At 40.8% G+C, this 17,581-nt stretch overlaps 1 protein-coding gene across 1 annotated transcript; it reads right to left on the bottom strand.

Moving 5' to 3' along the window:
* Nucleotides 1-2,256: 2,256 nt before the first annotated feature.
* On the bottom strand, nucleotides 2,257-11,188 carry LOC306759874 (vitellogenin-1-like; the record flags this gene model as incomplete). Its single annotated transcript, XM_079245620.1, has 34 exons — nucleotides 2,257-2,360; nucleotides 2,468-2,629; nucleotides 2,791-2,956; nucleotides 3,112-3,206; nucleotides 3,305-3,399; nucleotides 3,484-3,664; nucleotides 3,766-3,889; nucleotides 3,967-4,102; nucleotides 4,192-4,334; nucleotides 4,427-4,630; nucleotides 4,749-4,817; nucleotides 4,910-4,954; nucleotides 5,038-5,492; nucleotides 5,573-5,783; nucleotides 5,861-6,005; nucleotides 6,102-6,287; nucleotides 6,383-6,476; nucleotides 6,614-6,803; nucleotides 6,904-7,023; nucleotides 7,114-7,215; nucleotides 7,300-7,424; nucleotides 7,502-7,599; nucleotides 7,677-7,894; nucleotides 7,977-8,195; nucleotides 8,298-8,423; nucleotides 8,501-8,666; nucleotides 8,769-8,926; nucleotides 9,025-9,175; nucleotides 9,253-9,401; nucleotides 9,489-9,650; nucleotides 9,741-9,992; nucleotides 10,072-10,223; nucleotides 10,418-10,438; nucleotides 11,149-11,188. The coding sequence occupies 34 exons, from the start codon at nucleotides 11,186-11,188 to the stop codon at nucleotides 2,257-2,259; spliced, it is 5,064 nt and encodes a 1,687-aa protein (XP_079101746.1).
* Between the last annotated feature and the right edge of the window lie 6,393 nt (nucleotides 11,189-17,581).

Raw genomic sequence — 17,581 nt, 5'->3', positions numbered from 1 at the left:
GGACATCAACTGCCTGAAGATAGATTGTAAATGAATGATCAAAAACAGTGTAAGCCATATGTGTTTAGGTAGCTGTTAGAGTGTTTACTTTGTTTTACAGGAAGAAAAGTTCATGTCATATTTTCTTTTTTATGAGCTTAGTTTTTAACTCTAAGAGTATGTGGTAAATTTTCTACGTCTATGCTACTATAAATATAGTCTTGGCAATCATGCTGGTTCCGATGTGTAGCAGCTGAGTCTGAGAAAATGTTTTTCTTTGTTTTGTCAGGACAGATGTGTAAGAAAACAACACGTGTCTTTCCCATTGACTGATGCTTCAGCTTATCTTTCCCAAATTGACTTTCGTGACACAGCTGGTTGTTACTTTATTCTTTTGAATGTGGCAGCTGTCACAGTTTTATAATTTATGAGTAAAGTCTAATGTACAGTTAATACTAGTTAAAACTGCAGTTTTCTTTGGAATGTGTAATGAAATTATATAAAATCTAGCAAAACTGCATAATGTATAAGCTCAGTGTCATGGTAGTCTGAATGTAAATTCTCTGTTATTTATTACAGAATTCATCCCAGTGGTTGTATGTTTACAGATGACTGACAGTTACTGTATCTCTTACATAAAATGACAAGCTCAAATAAAGCTTGTGTCTTTTATATTTTATTGAACTACAACAAGCTTCTTGCGAGTCGCCATTTTATTAGTCTGTGTGCAATAAATAGTATTGTACTTTCTGTCCTGTGCTTATAAATTGCAGTGGTGTATCCAGGGAATTTTGGATGGAGTAGCCAATCAACAGATGACACTATTTACAATTTCATTCTGGTTAGAATCAGTGGACATACGGGGGGGTTCCTGGGTGTCTGTGAACCCTTAACAGCTTTAAGCCTTTCCCAATGTCAAAACCAAAAGTTAATTTTTGTTTAGCTTCTAATAGCTTTATTGTGAACTTTGACTCTGTGATATTGGACATCCAAATAAAATTAAAAATACTGCATAATAGTGATATTATTAAAATGTGAACTTTGAAAAAGCTTATTTGAATGACAAAGACATTTTTATTGCAGAGAAAAGAGTGCCTTAAAATGTTGCTTATGGCACATTAAACATGGACTACTGATGAACCTATCTACACAAGTGCAGCTGTTCTTGGAACTGCGGGAATATACTGGCTAAAGTTGGGGTCTGTTTGTAGAGGCAACAGAGAGTCACCCACCTAACCCTCCAACCCCACTAGTCTCACATTTGCCTGTATTTCACACACAGATTAGCTATGTACATATTATATATTATATGTCTCAAATAATATTCATGCTGCAAAAGCTAAAAAAAAGCTAATGATAGTTTGAAAACAGGCTGACATCGTGTTGCAAAACATTTCACTGAACTATTGCCTTTATGATGTGGTGACCTTACTTCACAGGTCCCAGCAAAGTGATGATATTGCAGTGACCTTCCAACCCACACTGGAGCTGACATTAAATGGAAGACATAGGTAGTGCATATATGAGAGTAGCCCTGCGATGGACTGGCGAGCTGTCCAGGGTGTACCCTGCCTGTCGCCCAAAGCCAGCTGGGATAGGCTCCAGCTTCCCCGCGACCCTGAATTCAGAAAATGAATGAATGAATGAATATATGAGAGTAACTAGAAAGCAACTCCTTCAGCTTCAACTTGACTAAAAATAGCTTGAGATTTAAAACTGATCCTAAAAGAGCGACTCACCCCCAAAAAGTGCACTCTAAGAAACTTTTAAGGGGAGTCTACTGAAGTGGTAAATAACTTTGTAACAACTCAATGTTAGTGTCATGACAGACCTGCTCAGAGACTTATTTTGACATTTGACCAATCAAACAGCAGTATTCACATTGGCTGTACAAATGGTAGCATGTTGAGGAATGTTAATTTATTCAGCAGATGGGATTTTATGGACATTGGTCTTTAAAATGGTTTTATATTACAACAAGAGGCTGCACAATTGTAGTTTAGTTAGCAATTCAATTAACTGAATGTCACAATATATGAATCCCAGAGTTTAAATGTTTTCATCAGAAGTTGACATAAATGTCTTTCTTCAAGTGTAGAGTAGGTTGTGTGTCATTACAGCTTTCAACTTAAGATTCTCAGTGATTCATGATAAATGTTATGAATAGTTTTTTTTGTTTGTTTGTTAATCCATGCAAATCAGAAACTGAAATACTCAAGAAATTGTTTTCATATGCGGTTTATTTAAAGTTACAGTTAAAATACAGACATGATGCTTCTAAGCACATTGGGCAGAACAGCTGCAGGCAAGGTGAGCCTCTGCAGTTTCCTTCAGATCCACGCCTCTGTCAAAGATGTCGCTCATACTCTCAGGTGCAGAATCTGGACAAGGAAGAGGAGCACCAAAGTTAGGAACTGTGTTTTCTTTATGATTTAAACTTTTTCTTTGCTTTACTGGTGTTTTTTTTTTTTTTTTTTTGCACACTCACCACCAGACATGCAGTTGAAACCAACAGTGACGGAGGTGGTCTTTACTGGGAAACAGCCGGGCAGACAGCGCAGCACAGGCTCAACAGAGTAGCATGTGGACTCCTCACCATGGACATTTACCTTCTTCTCCAGCTGCACTGACTCATGCTTCAGACGGCACTCTGGAAGAGAGTACATGGGATAAATGACTTTCTTCTAGATGTAGAAAAAGACTTGCAACTGCAGCTTCTATGCCAGATTAAAATGGAAACAAAATAGGGATATTTAAACATGAATGTATTCCTTATCTAAAAATGGTTGCTTAATCATCTTTGTATCTTACCAGTAGTATCCCTGCAGCTCTCTGCTGGCAGAATCCAGGAATGAGCAAAGCTGACTGCGTTCTTGGTCAGGCGTCCGCTGGGTGTGCGATACTCCTGTCGGACCTCTCCGTCAGCCTTACCGCAAATTCCACAGGTCTTGCCTTTCATCCAGTCCACAACTTTAATCTACATTATAAGATCATATAAGACATAAGGAGAAACAACAAATAGCTCTGGCAGAAATAAAAACTGTCTGCTCTGCTGATATTCAGGTTTTCCCAGTCACACTTAAGTTTCTAATGTCTGGTAAAAAAGTTGAGCATGTATAGCATTGCTTTTACCCTCCATGTAGCCTTGTCAAAGTAGACTTCATGAAGACCGTGGCTTGGTGCATACACAGAGACACCCTCTTCATTTCGTCTGATCTCAATGGAAGCTGTGAAACAGGTTTAAGATCAGTAATAGTATTAAATCATATACTGCACTTTGATAAACAAAAACAGTTTTGACGTAATAAAGACTGTATATAGAAACCTGATGGATGCTGGTATGGCAGACTGGTGAATGGTATTTCCATTCCATTGACCTTTACAATGATGTTGCTGTCCTTGGGATAGAGATCAATATCGCTACGAGAAGAGAAGAAAACACATTTTAAGTTTGGTCAACTTGTTGATAGACACACATTTATTTTTGTGTAAGTGGCTACTCACATGTCAGAAATTTTGACATTGATATGGTTTTGCTTCATTGAATCCTCCTTGAGCAGAACCATGAATTTCAGCTCATCCGTGCAGTCCTGTGCCAAAACCTGGTAGCAGGAAGAGGGCATCTTGTACTTGTATGTCCTGTTGTTGAATGTGGCCAATGTGTCGTTAAAAAAGCTACATTCAGCTGGAAAGAGTGGGGAAGATAAAAGAACCAAAGTGCTTTAACTCTGTAGGACAAAGTCATTGCAAATATGTTTAATTTTTAACTGTGACATCAGTCTTTACCTGCAATAGACTTGGCAAACACATAGTGGGCTATAGCAGGGATTTCTTCGAAGGGGGTGAGGCCTTTGATCTCACTGAGTGGCAGCATGATGGGAAGACGCAAAGTCACGTTGTAGACAGTGTTCTATGGGAAGAAATAATCTCAGTTATTTAAAACATTTATTAGGCTTTAATTTGGGAAAACAAAATTACTTCTTATACCATTGGTGTTGTTGCAATGAAATCAATGGTCCTCTCAGATGATGCAACCACAGTCATGGAGATCCTCCTGGTGCTGTTTGCACTCTTTACACGAATCAGGTCAGACAGCATTTTGGTAGGAATATAGTCATAAGCCCTGGAAAAGAGTTTTTCCACTGTCAGATATTTCACACAGTCTATATGGCACATGAGTGGGCTTTAGGCAATAAGCATAAAGTTTCTTACATCTTTCCGTAGCGTGTAAGTGCAGATGGTAGTTTTTCCCAGGTCATTCTTAGGCGAGCGGCAGGGCTTGACCCCACAAGACCAGTTTCACCTGTAAACATGGTGCTGTACTCCTTGCACTGTGCTCCCCAAGAGAATTTGGCCTATCCCCCCCAAAAAATCCCCAAAAACAATAATTTGACTATCTTTAGTGAAAGTCTATTTCTTGTCATGAAAAAGCAAGGTGGTGTCTTACCGTTACTTTGTGCTTGCTTAACAGGACTCCATCAGCACAGATCCTCCAGTGGTCTTCAGGAGCCAGGGAAGAGATGATAATCTGAAGTCTAGCATTTGGTTTGTCAAGATAGGTAGCAATCTGGTATCCCTCCATCCTCTTGTCAGCTCTAACTGCTCTGAAGATGATGGCAACAGTAGCTGTCTCATTGCCAAGGAATTTGTCCTGTTGCGGCAGTCATTGTTTATTGGACAAAAAGCCCACATTAGATACATTAGAAAAGAGGATTTTACTTTTATGCATTTTTTCAATATTGTAATTGCATCCGATGACCAAATTTCACCTTTCTGTAGATAGCTTCAAAGCTTGAGGCACTGCTGTTGCTAGCAGACTGCGCTACTGAAGTGGAAACCTGCAACAACATATTAAGCCAATATAACAGCACGCAAAAGTTGATGTATTTTCTCATTGTTCGATGTTTATTTGGACACACTGCAAACTTACCTGCTTCTTGTGGTTCTTTTTGAACTTGTGTAAAGAAATCACTTTCTGTTAAAGACATAATGTCATCAGTTTCCACACAAGCCAAGCTGATTTTCTGTCAAGTTAAGAAATCAATTTGAGATGTTTACTTTTGAAGCATGAGAGCTGGAGCGAGAAGAGCTGGAGCTATCACTGAAGAGAGATGCCAGGCTGGATGCAGAGCTGGTCCTGGATGAGGTGCTGACAGATCTTGAGTAGCTGAGTCTGCTGCTGCCACTGCTGCTGCTGCTGCTGCTGCTGTTGCGTTTGCTGCTGCTGCTACTGCTGCTGCTGCTGAGTAGACCACCGACCTTTCTGACGGAACGAGATGAGGAGCTGGAAGATTTGGAGGAGGATTTGGAGGAGCGACTTGAGGAAGAGCTGCTTGAGCTTGAGGAAGATGAGGTACGGTTCTTGCTTGAAGCCAGGATTTTGTTGAGCTTCATCAAGATTGGTGCTCCCTCAATTTCCTCTGCGCTCAGGTCAATCTGTTTGACGAGCTTCTCTGCAGCCTTTGATCCCACTCTAACCTCCATTTCCAGTCTCTCAATTGCATCATCTGCCACTGTAAATATGAGTAAATTAATAACTGACTTGTTCACACTGCTCCTATAAAATGCACTCAACTGTTTTCTCAATGCTTACTTGGTGTGACATAGAGAGTGACATTGTGACGCCCAGCCAGTCTGTACAGGATAATGTCTCTGACAGCAGCACCGTTTTCAGTGGCAACTTTAAAACAGGTCTTGAGTCCAACACCAGCTAACTTAACACAGTACCTCTTTGAGAATGAACGGACGGTTTTGTTGGACGTGACAACTTCATCTTCCAGGGGAAGCATCTCTGAGGATAATGACTGTAAGGAGACACACATTAGGATTATTTGAACTGCAGTTTAATGTAGAACACTATGTTTATATTTACCAAACTAACCTCAGCAGAATCAGCAACAGAGAAAGCAATCATTGATGAGGGAATCTTGCTTGTGTTGGATGGCAAGTATTTGGTAGGGATGATTGGAGTTATTCTCTCAGTGGTAGGATCCTCAATGTTTCTTGCCACAGCATAGGTTTCAACACTGTTGAAGAGGGTCAAGGATGTGAGCTTACAGATTTTCATGACAAAGCCGGAGTTGACACTGAATCTTTAAACAAGAGTTAAAAGCAAGACTTACTTGACAGCTGTAATGTTATCAGGCACAGAAACGGGAAGAACTTCAATCTTAAAGTCGCCCTCTTTGATGTCAAGCCTTGCAGCGAGCTTGGATGGCAAAAAGGCATTGAATCTAGCTCTTGATACCAAGCAAGCCTGAAGAAAGTCGGTATTAACTCCCATCACAGCATATGTGTTCATGGCAACGCTAGAAAACAAGAACATTTTTCATGTTCAACTTTATGACCCAAAATATTCTGCATCCATTTTATGTCTGACAGGATTCACAAAGATAGAGTTTACCTGGGTCTGACTTCAGTCTCAAGCCTGATGTCTGTCTCCAGGAGGTGGCTAAGGGGGAAGTCTTCTGGTAGACGTGGTGTAGTTGTGGGTGTGACTAAAAAAACAAATGAGATCACGAGTTACCTCTGCATGATATTGCCCACATAGGTTTCTTTTTCCTTCTAAAAGGGAAATGTCTTTTACAATATTTGTAACTCGCTCAGCTGTGGATGTTTCCTGGGTTTTACTTACTTTTAACAGCAGCTGCAGCCACAGCGGCGGTGTACAGACTGAGCTCCATTGGCAGACCAGCAGCAGTGGGGATGATGCGTCGCACCTCAGCAGCCAACAGAGGCTTAGTATAGTGTACGTTGACACCAGACAGGAGCAGAGTCTTCAGAGCATCTCTTGCATATTCCTTAACAGAGATTTTACTTGCCATCTGCAGGGTAAGAATATATAATACATTTTATTTATTTATTTATTTTTTTTTACAAAGCTTTCATCAAACTAGAAGTTGATGGGTTTCTTATGTATCATACCATAACAGCCTGGTCAACCATGGTTTTGTCAATGTCAGCAAAGGCACTTTCTTGTCCAAAGAACTTGACATAGAAAGAAGCCAGAGGTTTGCTGGTTGGCAGAGACCTCCACTGAGAGAGCTGTGAACAACAAAAAAAAAGTTGATATGATTGTCATGCAGGAGTGTGTAAGAGTTTGTTCCTGCCTTTATAACTTGCACTGTTGCTTACAGCTTTGATGACACGCTTCATCTTGGTGATCCTGTCAACACTGTCAGTAAGTGAGGGGTTTTTCAGAAGGACCTCCTGTAGTCCATCAGTTCTCACTCCAACCTAATAAAAAAATCACTGATGTTAAAAGCAATAATGTTCAAACTAGCTGCTGAACAGCTGGCCAACTTTTCATCTACGTTTTACCTCCAGAACATCAGCAGCAGCGCCAATAAGGAAGGCTTTGGTTTTGGCAAAAACAGACCTTGGTAGAATGGTGGCAGCATCATTGATATAGTAAGCTGTAGCAGCAGCACCAGCCATGAAAGTACCTAAAGAGGAGTTTAATGAAGTGCAGTTAGTTGATGTCACAGCAGAAATGAAATTTAAGATGTGATGTTGGCCTTACTGTTATAGGCGTCTGCGTGAACAGCTCTGCTGTAACGGTAGCTCAGTCGATCCAGCTTGGGACTCAAGATTTTCATGGCAACGCTGCAAGCTGCAGCACTGCAATGAAAGCATGAGCATGGATTAGTTTGTGCTGATACACTTGAAGTTAAACTTGAAAACAAAAGTTCACTCACACTGAGGGGTGGATGGTGGAGGGGCTCCTGCTCAGGGACTTCATGTGAGAATAAGTGAAGCTGGCAACCTGCAAATTCTCCTCTGTCTTGACAGCATTGGCAAGAGTTGTCACCGATCCCATTGAAGGCGTTGACTCAAACAGGACGATGCAGGAAAGCATACGAAGCTCAGGGTGGAGAGCTTTGTCCATGTACAGCTGAAGAGCTAATTCCTGGACCTAATTCAGAGGAGAAAGCAAACTCAGTAGGGAGTACATAAACCAGCACAGTTCAGAATACTTATCAATGTTGAGAACAAACCATTCTGGGCTCTTTCTTTGCAATATTCCTCAGGGCCATGATAGCTTCAACATGGACTCTCAGTGGCATAGATGCAGCAGCAGTGCCGTGAATTGGCATGATCTTTGTGATGGATTTGAGGCTAGAAGGATGCCCGGCATTTCCCAAAACCTTAATAAACAGGAGGATGTCCTCTGTCTCACCCTTAGAAACAGCCACAGCAAGACGTTCTTGGATTGGCTGTTGGAGAAAATGGAAAATATCACAATCACAATTTTTTTTTTTTTTTAACTTATTTTGTTTTTTTAAAATTTGAAACAACAAACAATATTGAGGTATTACCTTTATGAGCTCAGTAGGACAGACATCAATCTCAGAGCAGTATTTGGAAATCATGGTACCATAGCCAAGGAAGACAATCTCACGCAGAACTGGGTTTGCCACTACTTTGTCAGTGGTTGTCAGGGTCTAGAAGAGTGCAAATGTCAAGAAATGTTTCACTGTGTGTACTTTTCTTATTGACTGTCACTCTGGGGTTTACCAACCTCAACCAGCTTGATAGTCTCAGGGTTGGCTGAGACCATGTGAATGGCTGCAACCAAAGACTGGATTATCTCAGCAACGGTCATTTCATCTGCCAAGTATTTCTCCTTGATGAATCTCAAAGCAGCAGGAGTTCCAGAGGCAGGGATGGCATCCAAAAACCAATGTCTGGAAAAAACAAGGAAGGATGCAAATGTACACACATTTGTTATTATTACAGTTAGAACTTATTATTCAACATGATTCAAATGTTCAGTCACTGAAAGTCACCTGTGGGAATACATCTGTTCGTATTGCTTCCAGAACATTTCCAGATCTTCATAGCGAACTGCACGGAGGAGCTGAACCAATTCCAAAAATTTCAGAGGGGCGTGCTCATTGACAATTTCCAAATTGTGGGTAACCAAGTGATTCAGAAGCTCTGCAATCTAAAACCACAGATTGAAAGGGGTGGTCATGAATACTGTATGGTCAAGACTGACACTTTTTTCATTTATGCTTATAGGAATGAGTCTAAAAATCATACCTGGGCCTGTGCATTGTGAATCTTGATAAGCTTAAGGGGAGTCTGAAGAAGCTCAGAAGAAAACTCGTACTTAAGGGATCCGCGATGACGATACTCAGCAGAGATGGGTGGAATAGGGGCTTTCTCGATCTCCAGGAACACCAGTGACTGTCTTTGAAGTGATGTGAAAAGATTAGGTTGCAGCTCCATTTTACCCGCATACTACACTTTAGGTATCTTTTGACATACTTAGTCTCCATTTGAGCAGCTCCGCTGCTCTCAGCGAAAGGGGAAAACTGGATCAACTCATTAACAGTTGCCTTCAGGATCATGACGCCACTTGCAACTGGTTTCAAGGTGTAAGTGAATGATGAGGTACCTCTCAGGTTTTTGGATTCCTGTAAATACAGACCACAAAGTTGCCTGTTAATGCAATATTGTGTTTTCACCGATGTATGCATATTATAAAATTGATTTTAGCTCACCTGCTGGCACTTGTCGCATTTTTCGATGTATGCCAACCCTATATCTTTAACGATCCTTTCCTGACAGTGGTTCATGTCCCTGGTCTTGGTCACAAGGATGCGTTCAGCCTTAATGTCTTCATTGATGGAGTAAAGGGTCTTGCACACACCCTGGGTTCCAGCCTGTGGAGAAGAACACCTATTTAGTAAGGAGCCTTAACTTCATGTTTTGGAATTTATGATAAGGAGACTATTTTGGAATTCTTGACAAACCTCCTGCATGTCATAGACATTGTGTGTCTTCTTGATGTTGAGCTGAATGATGTTCAGGATACCTCGGTAGATGTTCAGCACCACAGTTGAGATTTCTTCAGGTGCGTAAACCTTTCCAACAACACCATTGCTATACTCAAACTTGATAGGAATCAAAAGCTGAGGTTTCAAGGCTTCAGTCAGCTTGTCCGCTTTGGTTGCAGTGTCATTTGGCCAAATGCCACTGTACTCAAACAACTCAGGGTCCACAAGCTGGAATTTAAGAATGAAATTTTGACCAATTAGTTTGTATTTTGAATTTTTGTTACTTGCTCATGACTTTGATCTTTACCTTTAGCACATATGTCTTTGGGGCTTCAGCACTGATCAGAACTTTGGACTTGATTTTGAGTCCAGCTCTTGCCCAGCCATCCTCAGGGAGACCTCCCATGAGGAGTGCCTCATACTTGTACACATAGGTCTTACTGGTAGCAAAATCAGGAGCTGTAAGTAAAGTTTTGTTGTGAGAAGTCACCTTTCGTATATCCTAGAGCAATATGAAATTATGAGTATTTTTAACTGTAAATTCAGAAATGTGCAACATTTTAAGGTTATTTGATTTGTCTACAGTTAGCTCTAGTAAACGTTACATAAAGATAATTGTTTTTTTTAAGGTTGCAGTGAAAACCAGAACTTACCAAAGTTAGGACTTTGTCCAGCTAGATGGAAATGCAAGAAGATGAATAGTTCAGTAAAATATATACTTGTATGTTAGCTACACATTTAAATCTTTAAATGCTACAAATGTTGAAAGGAAGAAATATTTAGAAAAATGTACAAATAAAAAGAATACAATCAGCGCACAACCCTGCTCCCTCCCCCCCATCCAAAACAACACTTAAAAAATAAAAACAAATAAAAAATACCAACTTTTGTATGTTGAAAATACAGACAAAAGTATCAACTCTCTAACAAGTATCCAGTTTGTTATTTGATAATATTTAAAGTGAACTGATTAGAAAAAGTTTAGGTTTAGGTCTAAATCATTTTATATGAGAATAAATTCTGTAAACATAGCTGCTTAAAATATCACACAGCTCAAGATTTAACAGAAAGTCCAAATTAAAATATTTTACATTAAACTTGCGCTTCCTTTGCTAAAAAGAAACATATTAATGCTAACCGACTAGATATTGTACTTAATGATGATGAATTATATTTCCCAGTAATTTCTAAGACAAAGGGACGAAAAGATAAACAAACCTGAAAATTCAAAAGCATTTATAAGAGTGATTCATTAAAAATATATCTAAAACCATTTTTTTAAAAACAGATAAATAAAAATGCAGAAAAAAAACAAGTTTTAATATACAGATAAATATGTGTCTTTAAGTAAAGCCCTCCTTTAGAAAGGCAATTTCCCACTTACCCACAAGGGCCAGAGTCAGGGCAAGCACAACCGCTTTCATGGCTGATGGGGTTGTAATGATCTGTGGTGACAGGTAGCCTTTTATAGCAACATTTTGTGCTGACAAAACCCACCTGTGATGAAATTAAAGTTGGATATGAACCATGGCTTGTTTGACTGTTACACCTACTGATCATCTTGACCATCAAAGGATGACAAGTTAGGGTCACCTGACCCTGTTCTCTCCAAATATGCCAAGTTAAACTTGAGCCCTGTGTCCCAAAATGTTGACTATATTTCATGTTTCAGCAGTTCATGCTTTAGCTGAATATGGCTTTTTTCTAATGATTTTTTCTGCTGTAAGTATAAGCTGCACATTGATACTGACTGACAGCTGGAACTGTTGTAGCTCAGAGAGTTAAGGAGTCATCCTTCTACTGGAAAGTCGCTGGCATAAAACCAAAGTTCCTGGAAGATGCGCTGAAATGTCCTTGGGAAGATACTGAACCCTATGTTACTTTTCACTGTATTGTAATATGTTGATTTGGATAAAAGTAAGTAATGACATAGAACAAATGGTAAAAAAAAATTATGATTAACAAAGGAGCAAATTTTTTTTTTTTTTTTTTTTTTTAAAGCCTCTGGCTTTCTTTATTCAGAGAGCTACACTATGACTGTATTGATCTATTATATCTTTTATTAAAGATAAAAAATGCTGCAACAAAAAAATGTTTGACTGAGTAGAGCATTTTCTTTTGCTGCTATGATAATTCAAACTTTACTATATATGTTTGCTTAGTTCAGTTTAAATTTTGCTCATTCATAACATAGATTTAATCTGTTTTGAGAAAATATCTGGAATTTTTCCACAGTTCAGTTTCAAAGTCCACACAAAAAGGCACCCTGACTGAAGTTGTTTGCTTTTTTTTATTTGTATAGGTCAGGATGACCACTGAGGTCATGACATGTGAGCATGACTCTTCTGTGACTGGTACTATTTCATGTGTAGGACCCAAGTGACCATTATTATCAGGACCTGACAGCATTTTGATTTGGTGTGCACACTGAACATAACGCGCCCTTCAAGTTATGCAGGAATGACCAAAATGTATTTGTAATTCATTAAAAAGAGTTAGACAAATCAGTCTACAGTGTATAACAGCTTAAAATCTGGGACTGAATAGTACAAATTAAGAGCAATCTGATAAACACATTCATATTTAATGAAATTAAAAAGAACATACAAAACCAAAGAGTAATGGATGGATTTTGATTAAAGTTCAGGAGATCTCCAAAATGGAAAAAGGAACACATGATGAGATTTTGGGGCTGATCCACACTTACACAGGAGTTTTTGAAAGGATTCTTTACAGGCCCAGGGCAGGAAAACATCTGGGAACATCGGTGAACTTCGTCACATTCTGGTCTTTTGCTGGTGAAAACAAAAGGTTGCTGAAGCGTATCACCAATACATTTTCAGTGCTGATCCTCATAGACTTGTCTTTATCGTAGAATTTCCTTTATATATGCTGTAAAGTTTTGTTTTGATTGGCCACCATAAACATAGTTGTTCCAAAACAACAAGAGATCGACTTCAAATTCAAGGCCGCCATAATGAACAGGCTTACCTGGGCTGAAGCCCAGGGGCCCACAAAGTTTGATAAGATATTTCTATCTAGGAAGCATGGCTCCACAGGGTTGTTTGATCTGCTGGTGCCGTTATTTATTCATTCATTATTGTATTTGATATAGTTCATTATGGTCATGTTAATAATATGTCAATACAAATAAATAAAGAAAACCTGAGTGTAAACCTGGATATTATTTTCTTTCATGAGACTTGGTACATTTGGAGGACGGGACAAGGCCTACAGAACTTCTCAGCCCAGGGGCCCAACAGTAGGTGAAGGCGGCCCTGTTTGAATTATCAAAAAGTGTCACGGCTAAACAGGAAAAACTACAAAATAAAACAGGAAAACTAAGACACAAAAAGTCCAAAACATGACAAAAAGACAGAAAAACTCATAAAGATGTGATGACTGACTGGTGGCTTTCAAGCATGCCAGTGCTGATTTAAATACACAATAACTACAGATTTATCTGTGTACTTCCTTCGAAAACTCAACAATTTGTTCAGAATATTTTGTGACTTGTGAGTAAAACCTAACCGTGAGATATTTCTTATATTACTTGTGCTTGTTTGCGTATAGATGCAAAAAATACCATGAAATGGCTGGTTACAGTGATGGCAGATGAACACAAAGACTTGGTTCAATCCTATTGTCACAAGTTTTGCCTCACATATTTTTCTAGCCTTGACACTGAGGGTATTAATATAACTGTATGGCATTATGAATAATTTTCCATCAAAAACAAATAGAGAAAACTTAAAACTGTGAGGACAAGTTGCAAACGGACGCTGGTAAAACAGGGGATTTGGTTTCAACAGCAAGTTGCTCATTATAACTACTGAATTGTGTTGTAGGTTTGTGCCTGCAAAAGATAGGGGAGATAAAGATAATTAAACCTCTTAACTTAAAAACTAAAGCCCACTATTACTGGCAAAAGAATGACTACATCTTGGTGGAGGGCTGATTACTTCTAATTACTTCAGCACCTCACATAACTGTGGGAATTTTAACCTGCTCTTCTTCACAACATCGCTTCAGTTTATTGCAGTTTAAACTAGCATTATGTAATTTTCTGACCTTAAACAATGTGTTTCTGACTTGTTTTGAGGGCACAGTGACATTTATTTTGTACATTCCTGGAGCCAGCATTGGTAGCTTAATCTCCTAAAACTTCCGCTTGAATTTCAGTCAGTAGGAGTTCTGGACTTTGAATATTTCAACACCTTGACTTTTCTATTTTAGCGTTTCAGCTGTAGATTTGCTGTACGTGGGACAATTGCAAGTTTTGAATGATTTGATCTCAGACAAGCTTTAGCTATGTGGGACAAATACAACTCCAGAATATTGCAGAGTGCTGAAAAATCATTTAACCTCAACTTCTGTGCTTACAGTTCATACGCATCTTTTGTTGGTGTCTTTTTTTGTAAACATCTCCATGTTAGTCTGTATTCTCATTTCCTTACCACGTATATGAAAGAGCTCTGTTTTCCAAATTGAGAAAACCAATAAAGTAATAAAAACAACAAAAAAGGAATGAAAAAAGTGTCTGCATTTATTAGCTCTCACACTTATTAATGAGGATTTACTCAGATTTGTTTAGAAGTTGTTTCTATTTTTCCAAAGGAACTAGTAATGGTGTAGTTTGATCTTAATGCTGCCTCTGTAATTTGGACCAGTTTTTCTTTTAATCAAAATCGAGTGATAAAAAATGACATGGCATAACACATAATGCTTTTTGTTATCCGCATCATATTAATCTAATTTGAAGAACTACAAAGGAACTGAAAAATTTTAATCCCACAACTCATATGTTGAGATTATTAAACTGCAACTCATTCATTCATTTTCCTTATCGCTTAATGCAATTCAGGGTCACGTGGAAGCTGGAGCCTATCCCAGCAGTCTTTGGCCGAAAGGCAGGGTACACCCTGGACAGCTCGCCAGTCCATTGCAGGGCCCAAACTGCAGCTCAAAAATATAAATATTCTTTTATATTTATAAGTCTGATTGATTTAAAAAAATCAATCAGACTTAGACCACAGACCACTTCTCAGTTCCGATGCTTTCTGGCTGATGTTTTGGTCACTTTTGAATGCTGGCAGTGCTTTTACTTTAGTGGTAGCATGAGACGGAGTCTACAACCCACACAAGTGGCTCAGGTAGTGCAGCTCTTCCAGGATGGCACATCAATGTGAGCTGTGGCAAGAAGATTTGCTGTGTCTGTCAGCGTAGTGTCCAAAGGATGGAGGCGCTACCAGGAGACAGGCCAGTACATCAGGAGACATGGAGGAGGCTGTGGGAGGGCAACAACCCAGCAACAGGACCGCTACCTCCTTATTTATGCAAGGAGGAACAGGAGGAGCGCTGCCAGAGCCCTGCAAAATGAGCTCCTCCAGCAGGCCCCAAATGTGATGTGTCTGCTAAAAATCTATGAAACAGACTCCTGAGGGTGGTATGAGGGCCTGACGTCCACAGGTGGAGGTTGTGCTTACAGCCTAATACCGTGCAGGACGTTTGGCATTTGTCAGAGAACACCAAGTTTGGTTGATTTGCCACTGGCGCTCTGTGCTCTTTGCAGATGAAAGCAGGTTCACACTGAGCACATGTGGCAGACATGACAGTCTGGAGACGCCGTGGAGAACGTTCTGCTGCCTGCAACATCCTCCAACATGACCAGTTTGGCAGTGGGTCAGTAATGGTGTGGGGTGGCATTTTTTTGGAGGGCTGCACAGCCCTCCATGTGCTCGCCAGAGGTAACCTGACTGTCATTAGGAACCAAGACAAGATCCTCAGACCTCTTGTGGGACCATATGCTGGTGCAGTTTGCGGTTCCTCCGAATGCAAGACAATGCTAGACCTCATGTGGCTGGAGTGTGTCAGCAGTTCCTGCAACACGAAGGCATTGATGTTAAGTTACACTACAGACTGTCCAGGAGTTGTCGGATGCTTTAGTCCAGGTCAGGAAGGAGGTCCCTCAGGAGAACATCCACCGCCTCATCAGCAGCATGCCCAGGCGTTGTAGGGAGGTCATACATGTCATGATTTGGGTTTCTCCCTTTGCTTTGTTTTCAGGGTTCCTGTTTTATTTTGTAGTTTTCCTGTTTAGTTCCCTCGGTTCTTGTTTAGCTTCATTGATTTCCTGTTATTGAGTTCACCTGGTTTCATTTTGTTAATTACTTCACCTGTTTCATTGTGTTCTGTGTATTTATACCCCTTAGTTTTTGTCTTGTGTTGCTGGTTCATTTGTTGGTTTTGGCCTTCTCTTGGTTATGGATTAAAATGATGTCTGATTTCTGCATACCGGCTTCCCGACTCCTGCATTTGGGTCCACATCCCTACAACCACCGTGACATAATGAACCAGCCACCCAGGACCCAGCAGGAGAGGAGAAAGAGACACTCCAGGCGCCATAAGCAGAAACCACCAGAGACCATGACATGTGACGAACTGGTGGGTATTTTGTTTGGGCCTGGACCAGTTCCTGAGCTGGTGGAGAGGGAAGTCCGGTCGCGGTTCTGGGGAACCAGACTGGCTATCAAGCCACCAGCTCTACGGTCCACGTCTCCGGCGCTGCAGGCTCCCACGCCAGCGCCCAGGTCCACGTCTCCGGCGCTGCAGGCGACGTGGACCTGTGGACAAGTGGATGTTTTGATACTGTGGCTGTTTGGTCTGCACATAAATCCACATTTTTCCTCTGCTGACTTTGAAACAGCTGCTAAAATGTGCCATCGAGAAACCTTTTATTTGACCAAGTTAAATGATGACGATTGTAAATGATACGGTTGCAACATTTTATGTTTGTTGGCTAAATGTTGATTTCTAAGGTTTTAGTTAACAGTGTATGGAGTATGTTTGTGGTTGTTTCTGTTTCCATGGTAATAAAATGGCTTCTCCTACTGCATGAAATATTTGGTGCGTCCTGCAAGACCAAACATAACTCCATAGGTGAAATTACTCTTTCATGTTTAAATGTTTCACAAATCACATCAGGCAAAGTTGCTGTTGACCTCTTCCTGTTTTTACTTTAGTTACAAATATTAGTGTTGGTGTATTATATGGAGTAAACTGGCATCTAAATGATTTGCTGACAAAATGATCATGTTGTTTGTCTCAATATAATCTCATCTCGTTTGTCTCGTCTCGTCTTCTGCCGCTTATCCGGGGTCGGGTTGCGGGGGCAGCAGCCTAAGCAGGGAAGCCCAGACTTCCCTCTCCCCAGCCACATTTGCCAACTCTGCAGGGGGGAGCCCAAGATGTTCCCAGGCCAGCCGAGAGATGTAATCCCTCCAGCGTGTCCTGGGTCTTCCCCGGGGTCTCCTCCCAGAGGGACGTGCCCTGAACACCTCACCAGGGAGGCATCCAGGAGGCATCCTGACCAGATGCCCGAGCCACCTCAACTGGTTCCTCTTGATGCGGAGGAGCAGCGGCTCTACTCTGAGCCCCTCCCGGATGACCGAGCTCCTCACCCTATCTCTAAGGGAGAGCCCAGCCACCCTGCGGAGGAAACTCATTTCAGCTGCCTGTACACGAGATCTTGTTCGTGTAGCTCATGACCATAGGTGAGGGTAGGAACGTAGATCGACTGGTAAATCGAGAGCTTCGCCTTCTGGCTCAGCTCCTTCTTCACCACGACAGACCAGCACAGAGTCCGCATTACTGCAGATGCCGCACCGATCCGTCTGTCGATCTCGCGCTCCATCCTTCCCTCACTCGTGAACAAGACCCCGAGATATTTAAACTCCTCCACTTGAGGCAGGACCTGACTCCCGACCCGGAGAGGGCAATCCACCCTATTCCGGCTGAGGACCATGGTCTCAGATTTG

This window comes from Telmatherina bonti (assembly GCF_933228915.1).
Source record: "Telmatherina bonti genome assembly, chromosome: 8".
Classification (NCBI taxonomy): domain Eukaryota; kingdom Metazoa; phylum Chordata; class Actinopteri; order Atheriniformes; family Telmatherinidae; genus Telmatherina; species Telmatherina bonti.
This window is presented reverse-complemented; position numbering and strand designations above follow the sequence as displayed.